Source organism: Poecilia formosa, unplaced genomic scaffold (genome assembly GCF_000485575.1).
Source record: "Poecilia formosa unplaced genomic scaffold, Poecilia_formosa-5.1.2 Scaffold127, whole genome shotgun sequence".
Lineage (NCBI taxonomy): Eukaryota > Metazoa > Chordata > Actinopteri > Cyprinodontiformes > Poeciliidae > Poecilia > Poecilia formosa.
This window is the reverse complement of record NW_006800066.1, coordinates 271,167-296,681: the sequence shown is the minus strand read 5'-3', so window position 1 is coordinate 296,681 and position 25,515 is coordinate 271,167. Positions and strand designations below refer to the sequence as shown.

Genomic DNA, 25,515 nt, shown 5'->3' with positions numbered 1-25,515 from the left:
GCGGAGCTACGTAGGTTTGTGTTAGAATCACGGCAGCAAACCAGCAAAACGCAAAGAACTTTTCACAGTTTTTCCCTCCAAACTTACCGACTGAGTTGAGTAAAGCTGTTGGATGCAGGTAATGTTAGCTAAAAGATGACTAGCTAATATCAATACGGAACCTTAAGCTTAACAAGTAGCCTGTAGGTTACCGATGTTGGTGTCTATTTTCAGCTACGTACATTCATTTTGCCGCCAAAAATGTCTCATTTCAACCAGACAGCCATTTGTAATGCATAGGAGGGGCGCAGAAAATGTTTGGAAACCACTGGGGGGGCGCAGAAGAAAAAGTTTGGGAACCACTGTTCCAAGACATGTTCTCTTGTCTTGTTCGTTTTGAAGCGAAATTGGACTTTAAAATTGAAGTCATGGTTAGCAGTCTTCAAAAGCCTGATCATTTTTTAAAAAAGTAAAGTATACCAAAGTCTTGTCTTATATAAGTTGTCATTAACTGTGGCAGCAGTAATTAAAAAAACAAAACATTTTCTCATTTAGTTTTTTCTGAAAGTACTCAAATTAAGGGCTTTTCTACATTTTTTTTTTGTGAGATTACTCCAGTTTAGTAGAAGATGAAAATAATTCTAAGCTTAAAAAAAAATCTTTACCTGCGATTGCAGTGATTATTAATTAATTAATTTTTTAGGGATGAGAGGTCTTTTGATGACCAAAAATCAGGCTATTTTAATGTTTTTGTCTTGGAAAAACATGCATATTTTCCCTTCCTTCCTCCAATCACTCACGATCACCAATTACATTCTTTTGTTGTTTTTAATAGTTCCTTGGCACAACACGTATTTAAATGGGGGAGCCGACTCATCGGAATGACAAATTAAAGGCTTCCCAGCCAGCAGATGGCTTTGCTATTCCTCTGTTTGTTGTACTTACCCGTCTGGCAGTTGTCTCAGGTCTTAGGTGATTATCAAGCCCGCAGGCGCTCATCACACAATCCAGTCTGTCTGACTGATCTGAACGTGCCTGCTGGCAAAGTCAAGTCCGGACAAGATCAACAAAAATCTTGAAAGAATGCGCCCGCCACCCTGCGATGAAATATTTTGGATTTTCTTCTCGCTCTCTTGAATGACTCCACTTGAAGACGAATACCGTTTTTATTTTCATTGCTTTTTTTTGTTTGTTTGTTTTGTTTTTGCTTGTAAAACATGAATGCTGTTGTCATTTATTATTTGTGTGTCATCTGGTAACCAATCCAACTTTCTCCATCCTTTTTCCTTCCCTCTCATTTCAGATACCTCCGCGATCCCTGTAAGACAGCTGTGCAGGTTTTGTGATTTGCGGGCCACCAATTGTCCCGGTAGGGGAGTCTGCAAGGTGGAATGTGACATTACCGCCATCTGCCCCGAATATAACGAAGTGTGTGTCAGCATCTGGTAAGCTCCGTTTTCATGATAACTCATCATTTGGGATCTGATTTTCAGTTTATCTGATGTTCTGATGTTTGAATCCGAAGCATGTAAAGCTGACAAAAAGCAAAAACAGGAGAATCCTGTAAGGAGTCAAGATACTTTTCACAGCACAGTAAATGTCATACTTTTAAGGAATATGTAGGAGCTCTACAAAAGAGCGAGTTTGGAATAAAGTCAAGCTGGACAAATCTACATATTGCCCGTCTAAATTCCTGCTGAGTGATTCTGGATTTGTGATTTCTGAAGGACAATTTAAAGAGGCGCTGCTATCCGTGCACCATTAGCTTTCTGCTAACCTCAGCTCATATCAAGACTGCTACATTGGCAATGTAGTGAGAAACACCAGCGTGGCCTTAAGCTTTTAGCACCAATACAAACCTGCTTCCTGCTGCTTTGCACACCCAGAGTCAGATGTGAGGTAATTGAATGGTCAGTATGCTTTCATACTGACCATTCAGCATGAATGGTCAGTATTCATACTGACCTCACATCTGACTCTGGGTGTGCAAAGCAGCAGGAAGCAGGTGTGCTTCCTGCTTCCTGCAGGAAGCACACCTGCCCACACCTGCCCACACCTAACCCTAACCCTAGGGTTAGGGTTAGGTTAACCCTAACCCTAACCCTATACCAGCAGGTTTGCACACCTGCTGGTTTGCACACCTGCTTGTCCTAAATTTGCTGATTTAGGACAATCAGCAAATTGTCCTAAATTTGCTGATTTAGGACAATCAGCAAATTGTCCTAAATCCTCTGGATAAAAGAGAAATTCAGAGGCTTCAGGGTGAAAATAAACACTTTTTTTGGGTATATAAAAACCAATTATTGCTTCTTAAGTTTGTTTCTTCTGAATCTGTGAAATATTAGCTTTTTGTGTGGACTATGGAAGACGTTAATGCCGTTTCCAAGGCTGTCATTACCACACAGTGAGACAAACATCATTTTATGAGGGCAGGTGAAGATCGTTTCCTGCCCAGCTTTCAGTTTTCTCTTGCATAAAACCAACACAGCATTTCGAGAGGAAACAAAAGATAATCAGAACAAGAACAGTGATGGTGTAAGAGTGTGTTTTTCTGCATCAAGACGAGGAAAACCTTTTCACAATTTACCATAAATAAACCATGAAAAGGGCCTCATCTTCCCTTTAAAAGTTGGAAAGAAGATGGGCGGGAAAAATGCAAAAATAAAATAATTGAATCCTATACATTTTTAAAATCATATCTATATATGTTTTTCAATAAAATCTAATGTATTATTCAACAATTATTGTGAAAAATAAGATGAAATAATTTCCTGAAAGGCTATTTGACATGCTTATCTTTCATGATTGGCTGCCAGTCATCCACAAGCTAGCACAGCAAACAGGAAATGAATAAGTCAGTTTCTGACACAAAGGAAAATATTGAAGGAACTGTCCAGCAGAAAAACCCCTAAGAGCTGCAGTGCATAAAGTAAATGTGTGACTGATATAAAATATTGCACATGTTCTTATAATTAAAAGAGGGGATTGTGGTGGAAAAGTTTTATTATCAGGTCATATATTATATCAAAAACACCAGATTAATAAAGTCATTACTTTTTACATGATAATCCACAGGATTCATGGCCAACTAAAATCAGAAGGTATGAGGCAACGTTTATGCTGAACCAAAGTAATAATTATTGAATAGTGAATAAAAGTGAGGAATAAACATTAAAAAGGTGATGTTTACATATTCTGAAGCCCTGTCTCAGAGGGGCCATGTTTGGGGGCCGATGGCCTGTAAAAGTTTTGGACGCCCCGCTCCAGCAGAAAATTAGAGTTTTGTAGTGACTTAGTCAACATCTGGACTTACATGTAATTTAAAAACTGTGGGATAAATAGGCTCAAAAATCCTCCAGTGTGACAGAACTAGAACAATCCTGCAAAAAAAGAGTGGACCAAAAAATAAAAACTCTGTCCGTCCCTTTCTTGCCATCTCTGTTTTTCCTTATTATTTTCAAAATGAATTTTCCCTTTTAAGAAAAGACAAAGTGACAACAAGGTAAATTTAGCACAACATCGCAGCCCCTTTCCAGCAGGGACACAAGCTTTTTTTTTTTTTTTTTTTTTTTTTACACGATGTGAAGATGTTTGCAAAGGCATTCAGACTCTTTAAGGTCATAGGTCACAGGTAATCAATATGCTTTGCTGTCTCTGTTTTCTCTTTCCAAGGCGGAAGAAAGACGACAATATTACATTTGAAACGGTTTGTCACGATCCAGCTCTTCCCCTGTACGGCCTGTACCTGGACGATTACAACAACACAAAGTGCATTATGAAAGAGAAAAAAGCCAAAGACTCAAAGTTTTTCATCTGTTCCTGTTCCAACGAGGAGGAGTGCAACGATCACATCATTTTCAACCTAAGTGAGTTGGACATTTTGTCTTCTGTTGTTTTGTATTTTTAATTTGCAGTTTGCATGTTTGAGATCCTGATGTTGTTTTTTTATTTTTTAGTTAGATCTCCATGGACACATTTTAAGAATGCTTATTTGTGCTTTCACTTTGCCCACAATACATCATGATTCGACTTCGTTTGGCAGCTGAAATAAAGACACTTCTAGACGGGGCAACAATTTTCCAATTTAATATTCTCCAATTTTGGTGAACATGTCTAAATTTTAGTTTTGGTTTTCTGGTTTCAGCTGGCAGGAGTGTCACCTGGTGTGATCTTTCGTCGTCGTCGTCGTAGAGATGGTTTTCTGCCTTCTGTTTTCAATGAACCAGGAATGTTCCACACAAAAAAAATCTCAATTTATTCTATTTTTCTTTTGTGGAACACTCCTTGTAAACCTTTAGTCAATTGTATGTAAAAAAAAAAAAAATCTCACTAGGTCATAAATTGCTAAAATATTTAGACCACCAATAAGGATGCCACATCCAAAGTCTTTCCAATCCTCCTCGTCCCGGTTCTGATGTCTGGCTTGAACAAGTTGTCTTCACCATGACAGGGTGAAGTAGCTGGAGCTCTTATGACGAGATTAAAACTAAACATTAAAATTGTTAGCTGTAAAGCCGAAGCAATTAGATGGAACAAGCTGGGAGCTGCAGACGTTATAACTTTAAATTAGTGTAATGAGTCAGTTGGCGTCTACCCTGCAGATTAATTACAGTAATCTGAAGAAGGGTTCGGTTTATAGGGTTACTTGTTTTAAAAGTTATAAAACACCCGTACGACTTGATCTACTTTGCTCTTCTGATTGTAAGTGAATCATCTTGTAATAACTCAATAATTACAGCAACAGGTAAACTGATATATTCGTCACTGTCGGCTCGTCGTGTAAAGTGTCACGCCAGAATGTCAGCCTGTTCGTACTGTCGGGCTGCGTCTCTCTGCTTACAAACCGCTTCAGGACACACCTTTCCTTCTTGTCTCCGGTTAGCGCTGGAATCTCCTGTATTTTTACTGCAGCATCTCTGCAGTAACAGCGTAGCGGTGGATTTCTGAGACCTGGCTTGGAACAGCAGAGAGCACAAATTAGAAGCATCTGTGGAGTGCAAACCACGTCATGGAAATGCGTTTGCGTACTCTCGAGAATGTCTGAGCAGTCTCTGTAACGTTTCAGTGAGTAAAGATGGGTGTTGCTGCAATGAAGGCTGCTGTGATTAAATGCGAGTTAGTAAGTAACGATTCCAGTAAGTTTCAGTGGATCTGGCTTGTTATTTTTTAACCAGTGGTTAATTTTGTTAGGCATCCACAGAGCACAGGATTCTTAAAACCTTTATCTCACCGTGGCCTTTGGGTAATGTTTGTTGTTCTCAAAGAAAAATACAAGTGGAATATTTATGTATTTATTTTATATATATTTTTGCATTTAATTTCAATTTAACTCCTTTTAGGTGCTTTTAGGTGACATCTACAGATAGTTTGATGGTGTATAAACAAGAAAAGTGGACATTTGAAGGACAAAAATGCTTATATTGTTGTTTGTCTGCCTCTTGTTTCAATGATGCACAAAAACAGAATGCCTCAAGAAAATAATATTTCAGCATCTATGCATGGGACACTTTAGCACACACTGTTTGATTATCAGATAAACCGAACTCTTGATTTTTATTGGACTTATGTCCAACAGAATCAACACAACTTAAATTTTCACAGCAATATGGCAATTTTACCGTTACTCCATCTCTATGTTATGAAGATGCTGTGCGTATCTTTAAATTTAAAATACCAGAAATTGACACAATCATAGATCATTGTAATTTCATCCCAAGATGGCCAGTTGATCCTTCGATATGGAAAAAGTAAATAGAAATAAAACAAAACTGTACAATATTGAAGCAGCAGAACGTTCGACTCCATACCACTGATCCCAACTCACAAGCACTATTTGGAATGGGAGTGCAACTAAAGCAAAACACTTGTTGAAAAACATGACAGGACTTGACTTGAAGACTATTGACTTATAGCTCTGCTTTCTGATATGTATAGACACAAAACTGGTTCAGTATAGGAACCTTTTAATGGCTGAATGATTCATAAATCTCAGATAACTGGCTGAACAAGTGAGAGGCAAAAAACTGTCCCGTGAAAATTGGTGCTGGATTACAAATGAGAACCTTCAGAAGGCCAGGAGAAAATGAACGTTGTTCTTCATCATTTGGAAAAAAAAAAATTAAAAAATACCGTATTTTCCAGACTATAAGCCGCACCCCCAAAGTTAAAAAAAAAAAAAAAAAAAGTAAACATACACATATAAGCCGCACCGGGCTATGACCCGCATGGTTCAAAGCTTAGGAAAAAAGTAGCGGCATATAGTCCGGAAAATACGGTATTATATGCAAGATATAATGCAAGATTCTTGAAAATAAGATTCTGAACATCCAGTGAAAGTGTATTCTCCTGATGCAACACAAATGGCTACAAATGAGTTCAAGAGCTCATAAAACGTAATCCGTAACACAAGTTTATCTGTGTCCTTGTTAAAACCCTAAACAGTTGAAGAAGTTTAAACGTCAAGGGGGAAGTTCTCTCAGCAGACAGACTGCAGGCGGGTGGGCTTTTTTCATGAAACTCCAGAGCAAACATGCCACAACACATCCCTGTCAGACAGCTGATATTCTAAACAGTTGTTCCAGAGAAAGAGACAGACATGCTTCTTTTGTTTTTTTGGTAGATGTGGCATATTGGCTGACTGAACTGAATGTCTACGCTCATTATGTTCTGCGAGTTTGTCTTAAATAGCAGAGTAGGCGTGGCAAACTGTAACAGCTGCATAGAGGACGGGAAAGAGCGACATTGGAAGTTCAAAGTTAATTTATTAGAAAATGATGAGAAAATTATCGTGGAAAGGTCAGCCAAAAATCTGAACTTATTCAAACGTGGTTTAATGGGGGAACTGCATGTCATTTAAAACACAAATAAAAGTTAAATCTGGTTACAAGTTGTGTGGCAAACACACAACAAACAATGACCATCTTAATCTTGTCAGCAAATGATTGCTCTTGAATTAGACTATTTAGAAACAAAAACAAAAGGGTTTTTACCCCATTGTTAGCAAAAGGACATCACAACGAACTTTACAAAAGTATGCACAGAATAGAATGTAAATAAAACTAAACTATCCAGAACCACATTTTGTTTCTGCTTATATACAAACTAACGTTGGCACTGTAGAGCAGCAAGCTACTACGGGAAGTAAGAAAAGCTGTAGTTTAAAACTCCCTTGAAGGAGTTCTTCAGAAGTCACGAGACTGAAGTGAGAGAAGCAGAAACGAAAATAAATTTTTGCCTCAAAAGTCCTCGGAATTTCAAAGTTATGGACGTTTGTGACGTCAAAACTGTTTGTGTGGCTGAACATTGTGCGTTTTGTGGTTTTAAGGATTGATGTGCAATGTCAGCCGTTAAAAGCCACCGTGACGCTCCTACAGCAAACACCGAGTATTCTTATAATACAATGCCGTGAAAAGCTGCAAAATTAAAAAAGAAAACATTGCTCTCTATTGTACAATCATTAGATTTGACCACAGCCACACCTGGAAAGATTACCGCTGTCAAATGGCTGCTTTCCTGCAAACGTACTCACCCAGTTTTAAGCTTGTTTGGGGTTTTTGTGCATCATGATTGATGAACCCTTATTCCTCTAAACACAACATCCATCTTCTCCCCTATTCACCTTTTAACTAAGTCTGCATTGTGCCTTTTATAACATTTTATTGTCAGCATTTTCCATTGAATATTTTAGCATATTTTTACTAGAGAGGTCAGTTCCCTTCTTTTTTCATTTTGGAGATTTCATAACTTCAGCTGTTTTTAATCAGCCTCTGTCTCAAAGTTAAATTAACTAACAGATGACTGTGGAATGAATTAACTACACCAAATGACAATTTTAAAGGTCAGATTACCAACCCATAAACCATTCCTTTTTGTAGTGAAGGCTTTTTAAATTAGCAAGCGTAAACAACTTTTAATTTAAGGTAAAATAAGAATTTTATGGCACCGATTTGATCTTATGTAACATTATGTAACATTAGCACGCAGGCCTGCTAACGTCGTAGACAACAACTTGAGGGTTTTTCTCAAATGTCTGCGTCAGGAGGCACAGTGACAGGTTGTTGTGAAAAAAAACCTTCTCACTCTACGAAAGTCAAAACAAACTGTCTGTCTGGGGCCCTGCAGAGGATTTCAGACATGCGGTTTCCTGTTTAGAAAAAAGGAGAAAAAAAATTATAGAGCGCTCGAGGGCTTGGTCTGGGGAGTCAGAGAGATGAGTTTTACATTAATATTTCTGCCTTGTTCAAGACTGACTCCAGGCCCTTTGTCTCACAGTGTCCTCCATAAAAATGTGTTCTTATTGTAACAAGCGGAATATGTTAAGATATGTATTTATTTTTTATTTTTTTTTGCACTTTATGTTTGCAGCAGTAAAATGTGACGTCCAAAACATGAAGATCTCTTAATGTAAAGTATCAAAAGCCAGTTTGAACCTGATCAAACTGGAAAGGGTTGCTACTCCTTACTTGTACTGATGTAAATGTGTAACTATAAATGCAGCAAATGGTGCTGTTTGCCAAAACAGTCGCAGGTTCCAGACACACCCTCTCCTCGCGTACAAAAATACAACAAATTCTATAAAGAGGCACAATATGCGGTCGGCTGGGTCGGGGTTTGGAGTCGTTTTTGGATCTGTGGTCCAGACGTTAATTTAAATGGACATTCCACAACCAAAGAGCAGTTCCTCCGCTGACCTAAGAGTACTGTCGTGCTCTAAGCTGGACAGATGAGCATACCGCAAGCGAATCTGAATTGGCAATTTGTAATCTGTGTAAAACGGATGATGATTGTGCTAATCAAAAGAAAAAAAGGGAAAAGCGGGGGTTGGTTAAAAAGTCATGTTTTCATTACGATCCCCATCAGATGGAGTTGCAAAGATAAAAACCTTCTCTTGCACTAGTTAAATGTCCATCTTTTTCAAGCGTTTTAGAGAATATCCATCCCGATGTATTCTCTACTGATGAGTACCTAAAGAGGTCTAAATTAACCCACTGGGAGGATTATTCATGAAATGTTCCTGCAACCAAAGGACCATCAGCTGCATGATATATTAAGTCCATACAGAAAGAGTTCTTATGCATACATACAGTTAATCTGCAAAGATCAAGGAGCCTGAGGGGAAGACAAAAAGAACTGTGTCTCAAATTGGGACACAATTTGGATGATTAAAGCGACAAACATAAACATCTCCAAACGCTCCAAAATCCCAGTGTAAACAGTTTAGCCTCTTTCATTTTTCCTCTTCAATTATATTGTCAATCAAAACAGACATGTTTATAAAATAAAACTTTTCTGCAGTAAAGGCAAAGTCTGTGGCCAGATTAGCAGAACTTCTCTGTAATAACTATTACTATGGTTTGAGAGTATATGCTCAATGTCCCAACTCCTGTTCTCCATTGTGTACCAATAGAAAGCTTTACCTTGTATTTAAAGACGCACAACAAAGATCACAATATTTCACATTTGCATTCTACAACACAGTAACAGTAACTCTTTTTCTAGTGACAATTTCTTTAAGTTTGTGTTATGAAGTTATGACGCGCTGAACATCTTTAGTTTGACAAAGTGGAGATTAACTTTCCAAGCTGCAGCTAAAAATCAGCACTGCCCACAAAAACTGTTAATGAACAGAAGAGGTCTGTGTCAGAAAAACTGTAATTTTACCTTAATTAACTGATAAAAACGCTCGTTTAGGAAAAGTGTAATTTACTGTAATCAGTTAAAAGAAAGGAAAGTGTAATTATTTGTAATTAATTAGCATAAAAATATTACATTAAATACATTTCCAAAGTTAATGAACCCAAGGGCAGAACAGCAGTATGAATGAGCAGTAGCACCAGCATTTTTCTGAAAATAAGAGCCAGAAAAGAACTAAAAAAAATGCAGTTTATGATAAATTTCAGGGAAGTTAGTTAGCTGAATTGCTGTTCGCACAAGAATTCATAGCTGTTTACACTCAAAAAACTTGTATGAAACCATTTAGTTGCCTTTATGTTGGACAGTATTGGTAGAAAACTATTTTGTCCTGCTTGTTATTCATGGCATATGGAGAGTACAGCAGGATATTCTCACAAGTAGCAGGAAAAACCTCCTGGAAAAGCCTGACGTTGGGCTTGTCCCGAAGAAGATAGAAGTTTGAAATTGATTCAAAAGGAGACTAAAACAGTTTTTGTCTAAAGGTGTGCACTGTTGCAACGTGGTTAACAAGCTTTTTCTGTTTTTACATTCGCCCTCCCTGATTATATTTTTGCTTTTCAGTTGATTTGTTAAGGACAGACACTGCACATATTTCACTGAAAGTGGAAAAAGGTTGAACAGGCTATGATCACTTTCTGGAATCTACAGATCAGCTGGTAACGTTTTATCTGGGTTGTGCATAAGACTGACATGACACTGTAATGAACATAACACTTGTCATGAAACATTTATAAAGGAATGACTCTTTATAAATGTTTGCAGCTGTTGTCATGAAGTGTCATTTGGTAAATTATGACAATTTCAATGCAAAGTTCCATTAAAACTTGCATTAAAAGTGTCAACTCTGCATCAAAAGTGTCATTATTTATCAAATGACACTTCATGACGATAGCTGTAAGCATTCATGAAGACTCCTTCATGTTCATGACAGCTGTTATGTCATGTTCATGACAGTCTCGTGTCAGTCTTATGCACACCCCTTCAAATAAAGTGTTACTGATTATTTTATATTAATGCTTTAATGAAATTATATATTTATTTTTTATTTGATTTTATTTTTGTGGCACTAGTGGCCTTTATTCATTAGTAGCTTGACAGGAAGAAAGGCAGCGAGGGAAGCAGAGGATATGCAGTAAATGGGCCGGGAATCGAACCTGCACACACTCTACCGCTGACCCACCTGGGGCCCTTTGAACTTAAAATTTTAAACAAAAAGTTGACACATTACTAAAGTGTAGTTATAAAGTCAGTTTTATTATTTTATTGATTCATCCAGAGTATTGACGTGCTCATCCTCTCTGTCTTCGTCACAGATTCTCAGGTTGGGCCCGTCATCGTGGTCAGCCTGGTGCCTCTTCTGGTCATAGCCATTTTTGTCATCACTTCGTTCTACTGTTACCGGGTCTGCAATCAGCAGCCAAACCCGCGCAAGCCGCTGGACAACACCGACAAGCACCCCATCATAGACCCTGAGGGTTCAGACAGCAGCTCCACACACGCCAACAACCTGAACCACAACACCGAGCTCCTGCCCATCGAGCTGGACGTTCTGGTCGGCAAGGGCCGCTTTGCCGAGGTCTACAAAGCCAAGCTGAAGCAAGGCTCGTCGGTCCGGGAGGAGCACGGCTTTGAAACGGTGGCAGTCAAGATCTTCCAGTTCGAGGAGTACGCCTCCTGGAAGAACGAGAAGGACATTTTCTCAGATGCGGACCTGAGGCATGAGAACGTGCTTCACTTCCTGACGGCCGAGGAGAGGAAGGGGCAGAGGCAGTACTGGCTGATCACGGCTTACCACCCACTGGGGAACCTCCAGGAGTTCCTAACCAATCACATTATCTCCTGGCAAGACTTGTGGCTGCTGGGGAGCTCGCTGGCCCGTGTGGTGGCACACCTACACAGTGACCGCACTTCCTGCGGCCGCTGCAAGGTTCCCATCGCTCACAGGGACATTAAAAGCTCAAATATACTCGTGAAAAAGGACATGACCTGCTGCCTGTGTGACTTTGGCCTCGCACTTCGACTGGACAACTCTCTGTCTGTGGACGAGCTGGCCAACAGCGGACAGGTAAGACCTCCTGCTCCTTGATTCATCGTTTAATTTCAGCTCCAAAATATCTCACTGTGCTTAGTTTTGCAATTTAATGTGATTGATTGGGTGAAGAAAAAGCAGTGCATAATTGAAAATTATGTATGGCTTTCAAAATTAAAGGGAATCAAAATCTGAAACTTGTGAATTAATTAGTTTTTCAGCCCCCTTTACTCTGATTGCCCTAAATAACATCTAGTCATAAGAGCAAGGAACACGGTGGAGACATTTAAATTAAGGCTAGATTTCAGGATGCAAACAATTAATAAACTTACAATTAATTATCAATTAATGGTTTATTAGACTAAAATTTCTTCAGATTGATTAAATAGTATTGTCACAGTGAAACATAGTGAAAGCAGTATCATGCTGTGGGGAGCCTTTTCTTTAGAACTGATGGATAGATGAACTTTGCAAAATGGGCGATAGAATTGGAAGTGTGTGTCCAAATAAAACCTTATTAAAAAGTATTTTTAATTAAAAAGCATTTTTAATAAGATCAAATGTTGATAAAACTAGATATTTTACTGAGTTTGAATTATTTTGCTACCGATCCACAAAGTTCTGCAGAAACGAGTCTGCAGAACTAATAGGGAATTATCCATAAAGCTTGCAGATGTAATTGCAGTATTATTTACCAAGTGTGTTTCGAAACCAAAACACATTTCAGATCTATATTTGTAAAGAATATAAAAAAAAGCATGTATTATTCCAATAAAACACTAAGTTTTTGTTGGTAATGTAATAAAATGTTCTAAAAGTTCAAGGAAAATAAATGTTTTGTTTGGCGCCAAGGTAGTTTAGGGAAAGAAAATCGACGTTCCGTATCTTAATGAGCGGCCTCAGGCTGTTTTTTTCCTACCACAAGGATTTGAGCGTAATGGACTCAATTTTCTGATGCAACAGCTCACTCTGTTTTTAGAATGACTCATCTTGAAAAGGCCTCATCATAGGCTGCACGGCACGGCTAATGCATTTTAATGCTCCTAATGCATGTGAAGGATTCTCTTTTCCGAGCTGATAATGAGGTTATTAAAGAGAAGCGTCGCATTGATGAGCTCAGGGACACATTTACTTTCTAATTATTCTTCACATCCATCATGTTTTGATTCAAATAAAACTTGTTGTGACAAATGCACAGGCACGGAGTGACCGCATGTCACCCAATTACTGCAAGTTTGCTCCTTCAGTGAGACAGTCGTGTAGAGGGTGGCTTTTTTTTAAGACAGTCGTGTTAAGTCTGTGTGCTTGTCTCATTTTTATCTTATTTATTTTTTCCCAGGTGGGCACGGCCAGGTACATGGCTCCCGAGGTGCTGGAGTCCAGAATCAATCTGGAAAACATCGAGTCTTTCAAACAAGCAGACGTTTACTCCATGGCTCTGGTGCTGTGGGAGATCATCTCCAGATGCAGCGCGATCGGAGGTAAGATGGCGGGAAGTGCAGAAACTCTCAGACACCCTTAAGAGATATTGCACTGCAAGTAAATTCAGGCATTAAAATTTGATTATTTCTTTTTAAAGGTACTTTGTTTTGCAACTGAAGGCAAGATTTGTGGATTTTCAGGGTTATTTTTTTTTTTTTGACGTCTTGATTTGTTTTGCTTTGTGGTCCTTTCATGCAGTTAAATCCTAAACATACTCCAGGTGTTTAGGATTTGTGTAAAAGCACAAATTAAACCATCAACATTGCATGAAATGGTGCTTGAAATAAGAGCAGATGCTTGGTAATAACTCATGAAGCTTTTTCAACTTGCAGTGTAAAACCTCCAGGTTCCTGCGCCTCTTTGGTACCGAGTGCTTGTCTCCTAAAAAGATGTTTGATATACACTGAAAATTATTAGTGAAAAAGAATCAAGTAAATTGAGGTTTTGGAAAAAATTAACATTTTAACCTAAAAGTTGTGCTGACATGTTTGTTGGTTGCTTCATTCTTTGTTTTTATTTGATCCAAACCAGATCCTGATTTTACCCAAATATCTGCTCTCATTAGTTGAGAATCTTCAACTGACCTGATAGTTTAAGCTTTATGTGAATTATTTATCACTCATTCGATGTTTGTATGCTTAGTTGCGTGAGATGTAGCAGTCGGGTCTGGCTTGCCAATCTGCTCCATGTTATCACACAGGAAATCATAAGGATAAACGGACTAACTTATTCATTTTGTCTGGACAGAGAACAGAAGTTCTGGATTTGGGACTTACTCACTGCTTCTGTCTCCTGTAAATATGTGTTTCTCAGGAAGCTTTCCCACATTTTCCAAACGATGGAAGAAATAAAAAATATTCTTAGAGCAGACAAGCATATAGGAAAACGTTTTACTTCCTCTTCTTTGCGAAAATTGAAATAGATTTTTGTTCCTGGTCGCATTTAATCACGTGAAGATGGAAACTATGCAAGCGTCTCTGTCAAAATAGAAAAGCAATGCTTCGCATCACAGAACTCGTGGTTGGAAGTATAAATATGGAAACAGAATCGTACAAAACGGAGGGGAGCACGGACGTAAATAGGAATGTTTTCAAGAGCAATATTTGTTTTTGTGGCTCTATGATTGCTGCACCATGCAGTCACATTAACAGAGTTACCTAAAAAATAACATTCTTTAAATCATATTCTTTGTTGTTATAACTATAGAGCCACAAAATATCACACAAAAAAAAAGTCTAAGTCCATATCGCTGCTGGAGTTAGACTGTATCACTATCTGTTAATATTAAGACACTTTAACAGATTAAATTTTAAGGTAACATGAAAAATTCCCTTTGGCGTCTTGAGACGATTGCATAAAAGTCCTAAAATTACACAAATAGAAGAAATAATCTGCCTAACCTCATATTCAACACAAACACTTCTTGAAGGGTACAGATATGCATGCGTATACACATAAATCCATTCATAAATCAAAACCATTTTAGAAAACTACATTTATCATTTGAGCTTGGTGAAAAAGAGACATCTGTTTGTTTGCTAAGGCCGTTTTTTTTTTTTTTTCTGACTCATGAATCATTCACGCATTAAAAGTCTCCTACACTCGATGAAAGAACCAGTGTTTTGACTCGCATGATAAACGGCTTAGCAAAGAACCAATTATATATAAGATATTTAGATACTTTTTGCCTGCAGCCTGTCACAAAGGCACTCATTTATTTAACTATATCCATAAAATACCAAATATAGCATAGTTTGTCAGTAAATATGTTCGTCGTTATCTGAAATTCGATGATGTCCGTTTTATCCATAGTTTTTAGTCGCTAGATTAGCCGTTTTGTTCCCCCAATCAGGAGGAACTAGATATTATATGAGATAATAGAACTATGGAATATTACCAATTGGTTATGAAACAACTCTGGGTGAATTAAAACCTTTTCTTTTCAGTATTGTTATTGTATAAGGATTTTATCTTTTTTTTTTTAAGCATTGCATCTTTCTGCCAGAAAATGATTCACATAGCGTGGAAATGAAAGAACCCTTTAAATATATTTCCATTGTGGTTAATATATTCTGCAGTGGGTGAACAGAGGTTCAACCAAGAGTGCATCACAGAAAGGTCAGCAGTTCATCCACAGAAAACAAAAATCCTATAAAAGGACTGCATGTTCGTGTTGAATCGGTGCCAGAAGGGGCAGCATGTAAGAGAGATCCAAATTTAGCCCCAGACCCGTTTGGCCTGTGGAAACTTTTAAATTGTTTTGGAAATTAAATTCTCTGTCACATCTTTGATATTAATATAGCAGGACAGTAGAAGAAATTTTGCTGGAAGTCGTGAAGAGCAACATTTCCTGATTCGTGAAGATAATTTCCACAGTTTTTGCAGAAGGACTTTTTTCTCCTGGATTTTTTTCAGAATTTGTCATATTGCAAAAAAATATATATTGTACTGATGTTTTATTTCAGAGACTAAAACAATGTTCAGCCTCCCTATGCATACTTAGTAGAACCACCTATTGTTACAATTAAAGTTTTTAGAGTATTTCTATACCAGTTTTCTTTCCAGTAACATCCTGCGTCCATCTTCCCATCAACATTCCAGCTTCTCTGTTTTACTGTTGTCAGGATGTGAAGTCCCGTTGGCAGCGGGACAAAGGCTTTCTTCCTGCTACTCTATCATATAACTAGATCTGTGAAGGCCACCATTGTTGTCATAAGCAGATTCTCACCTGATCTGTGAATCTCTGCTGCTCCCCCACTTCCCTCGTGTCAGTTTAGGTTGACCTTCATGTCTTCGTAGGTTTGCCATTAAAAGTATTTAGATTAAACTGTTCTCTTTGCGATGTTCGAGGTTTTGAATATTGTTTTGTAACCCAGCTGTTCCTAAAAGGGTTTTCACAATTTTCTCTTCGACTTCTCTGGAGTATTTCTTGGTTATCCCTTGGGTTCCTTGGCATTCATGAGGCTTTTTGTTCACTAATGTTCTCTAATTAACCTCTGAGTCCTTCACAGAACAGCTGGATTTACAGTAAAAGACGGTTATTATTTTTCCCCCAAACTAAAAGCAGAAGTGAAACTGTTATGTCACAGTTATGTGACCCCAATAGACACCATGTAGGTGTGTCTACAAGTAATCTAGTAATTTATACAAACTGCATTTGTTCACAGTGACAGGTTTTTGTTTCCATTGACTTGATGCTAAGCATTGCAAAAACAGTACAAGCACTTCTTGATAAAATTCCCTTTGAAGTCTCTGGAAATTTCCTCTCAAGTTCCACAGAAAGATAAAAGTTGGCCTGTAGAGAAAGGCAGAGTGTTAACTTTATGCAGTCGGAGTGCAGCGTTCGGCTCCCCTTTGTGTTCATTACAAGATGCCGACAAAACCTCCATCAATCACCCCATTAGTCACGACTGGAGCCAAGCCTGAAAGCGTCAACCAGGCGATCTGTCTTGCAGCGGAGGTGTCAGGGATCAGCCCACTGCCACCCTAATGTGCCGTAACCTCTGTGTGTGTGTGTCAAGCAAGGTCAGAATGTGTGCAAATCATAGAAATGAGTGATTATCGACAGTTCAAGCATTGTGCGGGAGTTCATGTCCATGCTCGACCGTTTGTTTTCACTTCCCTCCGAAGTCTCAGCGGTCCCGTTTCGGTTCTCCGTCTCCATTGTGTCAGAGCAGAGATGGAGAGCCGCCTTTCGGCATGAGCGCTCCTGCTTTGGTGCTTTCCTGTTTTGCCCCCACCAGGACCCCTCTCCGTGGGGGGATCTCCTTGAAGTGCATCAATGCCGTTGCGCTAACCAACAGTGTGCGACCCATGTGACCCAAACCCCCTCTTCCTTTCCAGCTGTAAGACTATGTGAGCCCTGTGGGTGCATTTGAAAAGAAAATAGCCCATTTCCTGTTTTAGCAAACTATTCCAAGACAAACTGTTTTTAGTGTGAGGTTTGAAACAGTTTGGAAATTTTGGATCTATCCTTTCTTTAATGTCTTTTGACAGTGGGCCAGGCAGAGAATAATGACAGAGGTTAAAGACTAAACTTGTCGCAGGGTTCCTACGCCGTCTGGGAAAGTCTGGAATTTGATTTCAGTGTTTTTCAGATCTGACTACGTATGGAAAAAGTAAATAAAAGAATGGAAACATATTTGGTTTTTTACACAGTTTTCCCTGTCCTGTATCTAAATGTTGTGGGGGGTTTTGTCCTACCCTGTATCCCTCTGTCCTTCAAGTTCTTTCTTCTTTACTTTCCTGTGTTCTTCGTTCCTTTCTTTGTGCGTAGCACAATATTTTCCTTCTGTCTTTGTCTCCTTCTTCCTTTAGTCTATCTTTAATCTTTCATTCTTACTTACTTTCTCTTTTTTTCTCATCCACAAAATGTTTGCCATAAATATTAAGGTAAAATTTCATAATTTATGTTTTAAAATAAACATAAAGGACTCCGAACTCTAGAAAGTTGATTCTGGAAAAAGCTCATATCTTTACATATACTGTATACTATCAAGTAAAAACCCTGTATACTCTTCTGTATTCTCTGAGTCCGACTATGTTTATCTTCATCCTGAACAGCTATATCACTTACAGAACCAAATAACGACAAAACGCAAATGCAATCCTTCAAACCTGAAGGTTTCACCTTGTTTTGCATATTGTCCTGCTTTTTCCTCATCTGAGGCAGGCAGCCGTTAAACAGTTTGCAACACGACATTTATCACAGCCCAATGACTTCCCTAATTCAGCCACAAGCAGACAGGGAGGGAGGATGGCCAGTGCGGTGGACTTTCTTGTCGGGGGAAGCGCAGGAGTTCCCGTCCCACCTGTGGACTAAAGATAAAAGCGGCCGGGGCAGTTTGTGTGTTTTTCCTGTCTTCTGTGTCTCTGTTCCCATTTCTCCAGAGCTGGCAGCTCTCTGGGACAGACAGCAGGGTGAAGCTGATTAGGACTAAAATCCAAGAAAACATCCTTGTGCTTATCGATAAAGTCTTTGTACAAACAACGGATGGGCAATGCGATATTGCTCGTCATATATGAGAGAACCTGTGATAATAATGTGATGTTATACATCCCCAAGAGTCCATTTGATGAGCAAATGTTTGCTCATTCATGGTGTGTTTCCAAAAATAATGCATGCTGCAGAACACAACAAGTTACCTGTGGCACCAAAATAAAAAAATAATAATAACTTACTTGGCCTGTGAGAGAGTCTCAAATTTAAGCTTTTCTCAGGCAGTAAATTCACCCTCGTGTAATAACTGCCAGCAGGAACGGGTGAGCGAAATGACCTTGAAATCGTTGAAAAGGAAGCAAAAGTTTAGGAGCAAAAATTGAAAGTCTCCAGACACGTAAATATTATCCAAGTTAACTTATTTTTAGTAGCACAAAAAACACAGTTATCTCGCAATAAAGTTTGAAGTGTTTCGACATACGTTACTTGTATAAAAGTAGCAAAGATCAAACATTTCCTCATTTGAAACGAGCATTAAAACAGTTAATCCCTCTCCAGATCGTGATAAATACACAACCGCAAACCAACCGATTAAGAGTAATTTAGTTGTTTGACGTCGTACACGCTGATTCATCAGTATCAGTGACCTTGTGTCCTCAAACGGCACACGACGCGACTACAGATCCAAAGGGTCGTGACTCACAACATTGACCTGAACTTCGTATAAGATGTGCTGGGGATTCCCCAGCTGGACGTCCCCAAACCACAGCGTCTATATCACAGTCTTGTTCTAGGCTTTTCTAAGCTATGTTGAGATTTTTCTTTTTTTTTAAAACAAACTCAGTGGTTGTCTACCATCCTCAAGATGTTTGAAACAGCTGCAGCTTGCTCAAATCAGGCCAAGTCTTCGTAGCTGTGATTATCTCATAACCACTGGGGTGCAGCAGTGTTGGTGGGTCGAATCAGGACCTTATGGGTTGGAAAGGAGTTCCAGATTATATAGTTTAAATCCTCCCAGTTCTTTCTTTAAAAAAGGAGAGACATAGCCATGTGTGTTTAAAATATATTGTATGAAACAAACTGTAAACCAGCCAGTCACTTGTGTAGAAATATTCCCTTATAAGTTTGCAATTTTAGTAAATAAAATTGCAATTGCAATCTTTATAAGTGTTCAAATGGACAAAGCGCTGCTAGACTGCAAATACACAAACAATTTTTTTTTTTGTCTAGTTTTGAGATCAAATATCTTGAAATAAGACAAAATCAACTTAAAAGTAGCTTTTCAACAAGTCGTAGGAGCAGTGACAGTAAATAAAGGATAGTGGGAGGTTGAAAATGTGTTAACGGTACCAGAACTGGCTCCAGTTTAACCAGCAGTTAGTCGGGTTCTCCAAATGTCCTTCTGCTTCTGTGAGTAAAACACTGACGGCTATCAACAACGCCACAGAATCCCTGTTTCTGAAAATCTGCGCTGTTCCTTTGAGAGAAAGCTAACTCTGAATGCATGCTGTTTTCTTTTTGTTTGGTTTTACTGCTACCTGGACGTCTTTTCTCAGCAGCTTCGATGCCATATGCTGTATTTATTCCTGAATCAGAAGTAGCATTAAATTGACATATGCAGAGCGTAATGAAAAGGAGCTGCATGCTTTCATGCTCCACCTCTTGTTTTTCTAAATTGCCCCAAGTGCCGAGTGAATCATCCATGACTCAACTCGCTTAGGAGAAAATTGGAGCAAGAATACATGTAAACTAACACGAACTGAAAAAGACATATCGTAGATTCTTTGTGACCTGGTGGCGCCCTTTCTTTTGTCTTCGATGCCCTCTGCTTGCGTCCCGTGCCCTAATCTGAGACGAGGAGAACCAGCCAGTCAGGCATCAGACATGGCTTTCCTGTCCTTTTCATCTTCCACGACTTTAAAGTCGGGGAAGCTCAACACAACGCCAAGAAAAGGAAAAGTTGGACTCGACTCTTAGATCTTTTATATCTCTGTCTCCGTTTCTTCGAATCTCTCCACTGTATAATTTACCCGGTCCAGATTTAGGGCTTGAAATGACTACGACGGCGTTCCTTGGCGGGGTGGGGCCAAGAAGGGGGATAATAGTGGAGTGAGGCGGGTTGTGGAGCTGCAGACGTAGAAATGCTTTCATTCCCCAGAGGGAGAGGCTGGCCCAGTCTGGAGAGTGGGCGGAGAGGTTAGAGGCAGCTGTTTTCCAGATGTCAGAACTGTGAGATGTGTGCGACTGTAGCGGCCAGTGGTGTTGTACGTACATGTGTGTGAGCAGAGAGATTGGGTGTTGGCGATAAAAACTGCCCAACTGCACACTGGGGTCAAAGCTTTTGCTCTGACGACCACATGATCTGCGAACGTTAAGGGGGAAAGAAAAAAAAAAATCCCCACCAAGTTTGGTTTCACTGAAGTGGCGTTATTGTCTTTATTGAGGTTAGGGCCTGTATAAGTTATAGTTAATGGTAGGTTATGTCTGTGCCATATGCTTCAAAGTAAGCTCCTCTAATGTCATAAACATTTATGCAACTGCATCGCATGACTTTCGCTGCGCAAAACAAGTGTCGGTGCCGCCACAGCCTAGTAAAAGTCAGACGGTGGATTAGTCAGGCCTCCGAAAACAAAGTTATCTCCAAGTTCGTGCAAGAAGTCTGGCTGCGACTGTGTTCTTGGGACTTTTCAGACTGAATGTGAACTTGCAGAATAACAGAAAAGCAGACAGTAGTCAGCAGGGGAGCATTAATCATGGAGAAAGAGAAAGCGGGGAGTTTGGGGGAAAGGCAGCCAGGTTGGCAGTAGATACAAAACGCAGAGATTCTCATATGGAGTCCGCAGACATCTCTGACAAATGTTTCAGGAACAAAAACAAAAAAAAAGACCTGAAGATGGGGAAAATATGTGCCAGCCTTGTAAAGCAGTACAGGTCTCTGAATTTTGAGGAAATTCTCAAGTATACCATCTTGTGTTTTCAGTTTTTGAGTCCAGATTTTGAATCAATCTTGTTTTCTGCTTTCCTTTAATGACGGTCAGAATTCCCACTGTCTTTAGACGAAGCCAAACATAACAGTACTGTGTGGAGGTAACCTGAAGGAGAATTTCAGGTTAAGTTACTGTAAAGGTACCAGAAGCCATTGTTTGCACCTCTGTGAGCTTTGTAGATTCTCTGAAGTTTGTTTCTTTCACACAGAAGCAAAATAATAATTTCACTATGATTAGTTTGATTTGTTTATTAATGTTTATTCTGGATTGTAGTTAATCGTAGTTATACCTATGATTGTCGTATCAATCACTGAATCGCATGATGAATTAAAATGAGCTCAATAACTTATATTCTGATTAATATTACTTTGTTTACAGAGACATCATAATCCATTTTATTTATGATTTTGGTTGTGTCTGCCTTTTATTTTTGCGTTATTTATTGCTTTAGCTTGTTGTGTTTGACTTGGGATGTTTAAAATATCTTCCTGTTTTAAGAGTTCTTTACAAACTCAGTTTGTTGGTGTTTAAGAAGGCGAACTTGCATTATTATGCCATTATCTATATTAGTTTATCACAATAATTACTGGGACAATTTATCATCCAGAAATGTATTGTGAGTTTTAGCAACCGACAAAAGAATCATATGTTGTATCTGCCAGTTAAATGTGTCCAAATTAAAAATTTTGATGCTAACCTTTCGGTTCTTGTGCCGTGTTTTGTATGATCTTTCATGCAGAGGTGAAGGAGTACAAGCCCCCCTTTGGGAACCTGAGGGAGCACCCATGTGTGGAGAGCATGAAGGACAGCGTCCTCCGAGACAGAGGAAGACCCGAGATCCCCAACAGCTGGACGAGCCACGCAGTAAGAGCCACCACTCTGTCCTTTCCGTATGGCGATGTTTGAAAAGCTGCGTGCTTCTCTTTGACTTATCTTCAAATACAGAAGCAGCGCCTTGCAAAAGTGTTCATACCTCTCAACGTTTTGTCACCTTAAAACCTCAAACCTCTGTGTCTTTTTTTTTTGGGTGGGGGGGATTTCATCAAATACAACCAGTTGCCTTCAGATGTCACATAATTACTAAAGTGAGCTGCTTGTGTGTGATTTAACTTCAGTATAAATGCAGCTGTTCCATGAAGTCGTTTTAAAAAGAGTTTGGTTTCTGGAGCCGCAAGAAAGATTTTTTTTTTCTTTCTCCGGTTATGGAAAAGCTTATAAATCATCCTCAGCAAGTCCTTTTAATAAAAAGTGGATTAAAAGCAGATTTTATTTTTAATCAATGCTCCTTTCATGTTGTTGTATTGTAAGGTGCAATTTTTTCTTTTTCATTCTTAATTTTCCAAAGTGCGCATCGCTTTTTTCTCAACTTTTTAGTTATTTATGGCAAATGGATTATATAGCACTTTTCCAATCATTTTGGCCACTCAAAGCGCTTTACACTAGAGTCACATTCACACAATCGTATACGCAGATCGGTAGGGAGGTCTGGGTTAAGTGCCTTACCAGGGGCACAGCAGCATGTGACGGGAGGAAGCTGAAATCTAACCTGCAAAACTTCCGATCACAAGACTATTATTGTTGGTACTGATGGTTTTTCTTTTTCTTTTACAATTCAAACCTTTTTAATAAATGGTGGCAACCCCTCGAGCTTTTTTCCAGCAATTGAGAGAATTGATTTCTCTCGGATTTAATTTCTCCAATAAAAGTAAAACCTTCTGAGTTACCAACAGTAACTCAGAAGGTCTAGCTTTGTCAGAGAAAGTAAGCATCTCTGACAAAGAATAGCATATTTTCTCCGTCGTTAGCAGAAGTAGATAGGAATGTCAGGACAGTTTGTTAATCGGTCTGGAAGTCCGTCTCTGTGACTGACTTTCTGACTGCGGTCCCCCTTGCAGGGCATCCAGATGGTGTGCGGCTCTATAGAGGAGTGCTGGGACCACGACCCGGAGGCCCGCCTCACCGCGCACTGCATCGCCGAGCGCTTCGACGACGTGGAGTACCTGGACAAGCTGTCGGACTGCTCCGACTCGGAGGAGAAGATGCTGGAGGAAATCATTGTGGTGGACGAGAAGTAACCTCTCAGGAGAAGCGCTGCCCCCAGCAGGGTGAACTGAGGCATTACAACCAAACGGCTTAGAAAGGAGGGACTTTCAAGTGGACGGAGTTGTTCAGTCCACCTGATGTGTGACAGAGGAGACAAACTGGAAGATGACAGTGATTTTCCATTTTTATTTTTTACCAGAGAAATCATCAGGAGCAAAACACGGGAGATCAAACTATGCATCAGTTTTAACCAAGTACTATTTGCACTTTATGAATAAGAATTTATACAGTATATATGCACACCAAAGTGGAGAGCGGTTTCAGTTTCACAGAAACTTTTCAGGTATAGAAAATAAACGGAGCTGCACACAGAAGGGAGCTATGTAAATTACAGAGGAATTTAATACACTAATATACAGCTTATTTTGTATTCAAGTGCCTATATTGTTGTTTTTTTTATGTTTTATGTCTGGCTTTGGATGAATGTCTTGACCAAAAATGCAAGGTGGATTTCTGTGTATAAAAAAAAAAAAGATAATCTATGCAGAGATGTAATGTGCAAGGAGAGTTATTATATCTGCAAGGACTATAAGCTGTTTCACATGCAGCCTGGAAGAGGAGCAGAGGACGACGCAACTCTGTGCAAAACTCCTGATTCACTCTCATCTCCTTCTGTTCATAACCCGCTTTCAACCAAACTTTTTTGAGAAGGTCGTCAACTTCTTATTCCAGTTTGATTTAATTTCACTCTGTTAAGTGAATCCAGTGGAGACGGGGCTTTTCGTTCAGCTGCAGATGTGAGGCATCAAGCTCGCATTGTAAGAATGTTGCATCGTTTATGCTTATTTTATTCAGCGAGAAGTGTCAAAGTTGGCGTCTGTGAAAGCACAGCAAAGTATTCCTGCATCAGTGTGACGTTTGCTAAAAGGAGCATTTAGCCAAAACATGGAGGCAAAGCGAGACTTTACAACTATATGAGGAAACTGGACAAGTAAAACTAATGAACTACGCGGATCTCTGGCTGGTAAAGACGTGTAAAAGCTTCAAAGTGAGCTCACTTGTCTTAATGGCTCTTTGCTGCAGTTGTCTAAAAGGAAACTCTGCTTTAACGCCCATGTATTTACCCCTAAAGTCTGGATTCACACGTTGAAGTGGTCTTTACCCCAACTGTAACATCCACACACCCTTTGAGGCGAACGTAGTCTGATTTAAATCTGATTCAAATATGCCGATTGTATTGAAAACAATTCTTTATTAATATGAGATTCGGATAAATGTTCTCAAATTAATGCTGGAGTCGCCACCCTTCAACTTTTAGACGCACTCCTCCTTCAACACAGCCGAGTCCAACGAATGGCTCGTTAGCGGGCCTCTGCAGAACTTGGTGCAATACTGAGGAAGTTCTGGAGTTGGAGACCCCACAATGTAAGGTTGGATTTTTTTCTAAAAGTTTCAGTCTGAGATCATGTTGCTAAAATAATAATAATAAGAAAAACTCTTTGCCATGTGCTTTACACATCTTTATTAGTGGGGCCAAAAAGGAGGAGCATTGAATCTGCAGCAGATTGTCAGGATATGAAAGAGAATCTCCTTTTAAATTGGAAGCTCTGAGAAAAGGCGTCATCATATGTTTTACCAAAGGAATTATCAAAGAAATGCATCTTTGTTTATGAATATAGTGTTTGCTTTTTAAAAAAATAAATAAATATCCTAAATGTTTCTAATCTAAAAATATAAATTCTTAGAATAAAAATAGGACACAATATGAAGGAACTTGTCATTGATGTCCTGAGGAAAAACCTTTAGATGAAAAGAGACGTGTTGGAATAAGAGTGGTTCAGGAGTTTTCACAGAACTATATTCATGTTTGTATTTGTGTGTTTGTTCTTCAGAGGACTTTGATGTCAGATTATTAGGTCTGTTTATTCAGACCAAAAAGAATAAGGAAAGCAATATGTTAAGGATACTGGTCTGGAGGAGAAGCCCTCTTTTCCATATTTTATAAAAGCTGAATATGTAAGGTGTTTTGAGCTAATGTGCCTTTTTTTTTCATACAGAAAAGCAATGTCTCAGCAAATCTCCAAAAATATTTTGTATCAAACTTTTGTATAAAAGTGTAAAGTCAATATTAAACAATTTTTCTATTGTGTTTTAATATGATTTCCGATGTTTAAACATTTCTGAGCTACACTTCATTCTGTTTCAGGTTATTTTAATACACGTCTCTCTTTTTTTAGCCATTTAGTTTTTCTTTTATTATTTCCGTTACTACAGCTTTGAACTTATTGTTTTGACTTTATTCCTATTTAAAACTTTCATCTCCAGCATATAAAACTGACTAAGTCATCAGCCGATGTACAAAA

The 25,515-nt window shown here is 38.9% G+C and overlaps 1 protein-coding gene across 1 annotated transcript in view; it reads left to right on the top strand.

Annotated features, from left to right (window-relative positions):
- The window catches only part of LOC103144447 (TGF-beta receptor type-2), a 33,164-nt gene extending 7,854 nt beyond the window's left edge, over positions 1 to 25,310 (top strand). Inside the window, exons 2-7 of the mRNA XM_007561437.2 lie at positions 1,283 to 1,424; positions 3,652 to 3,845; positions 10,986 to 11,737; positions 13,041 to 13,182; positions 21,849 to 21,973; positions 23,005 to 25,310. Of these exons, the coding sequence (XP_007561499.1) occupies positions 1,283 to 1,424; positions 3,652 to 3,845; positions 10,986 to 11,737; positions 13,041 to 13,182; positions 21,849 to 21,973; positions 23,005 to 23,184 (1,535 nt within the window). The 3' untranslated portion in view covers positions 23,185 to 25,310. The remainder of the gene's footprint in view (positions 1 to 1,282; positions 1,425 to 3,651; positions 3,846 to 10,985; positions 11,738 to 13,040; positions 13,183 to 21,848; positions 21,974 to 23,004) is intronic.
- The last annotated feature ends 205 nt before the right edge of the window (positions 25,311 to 25,515 follow it).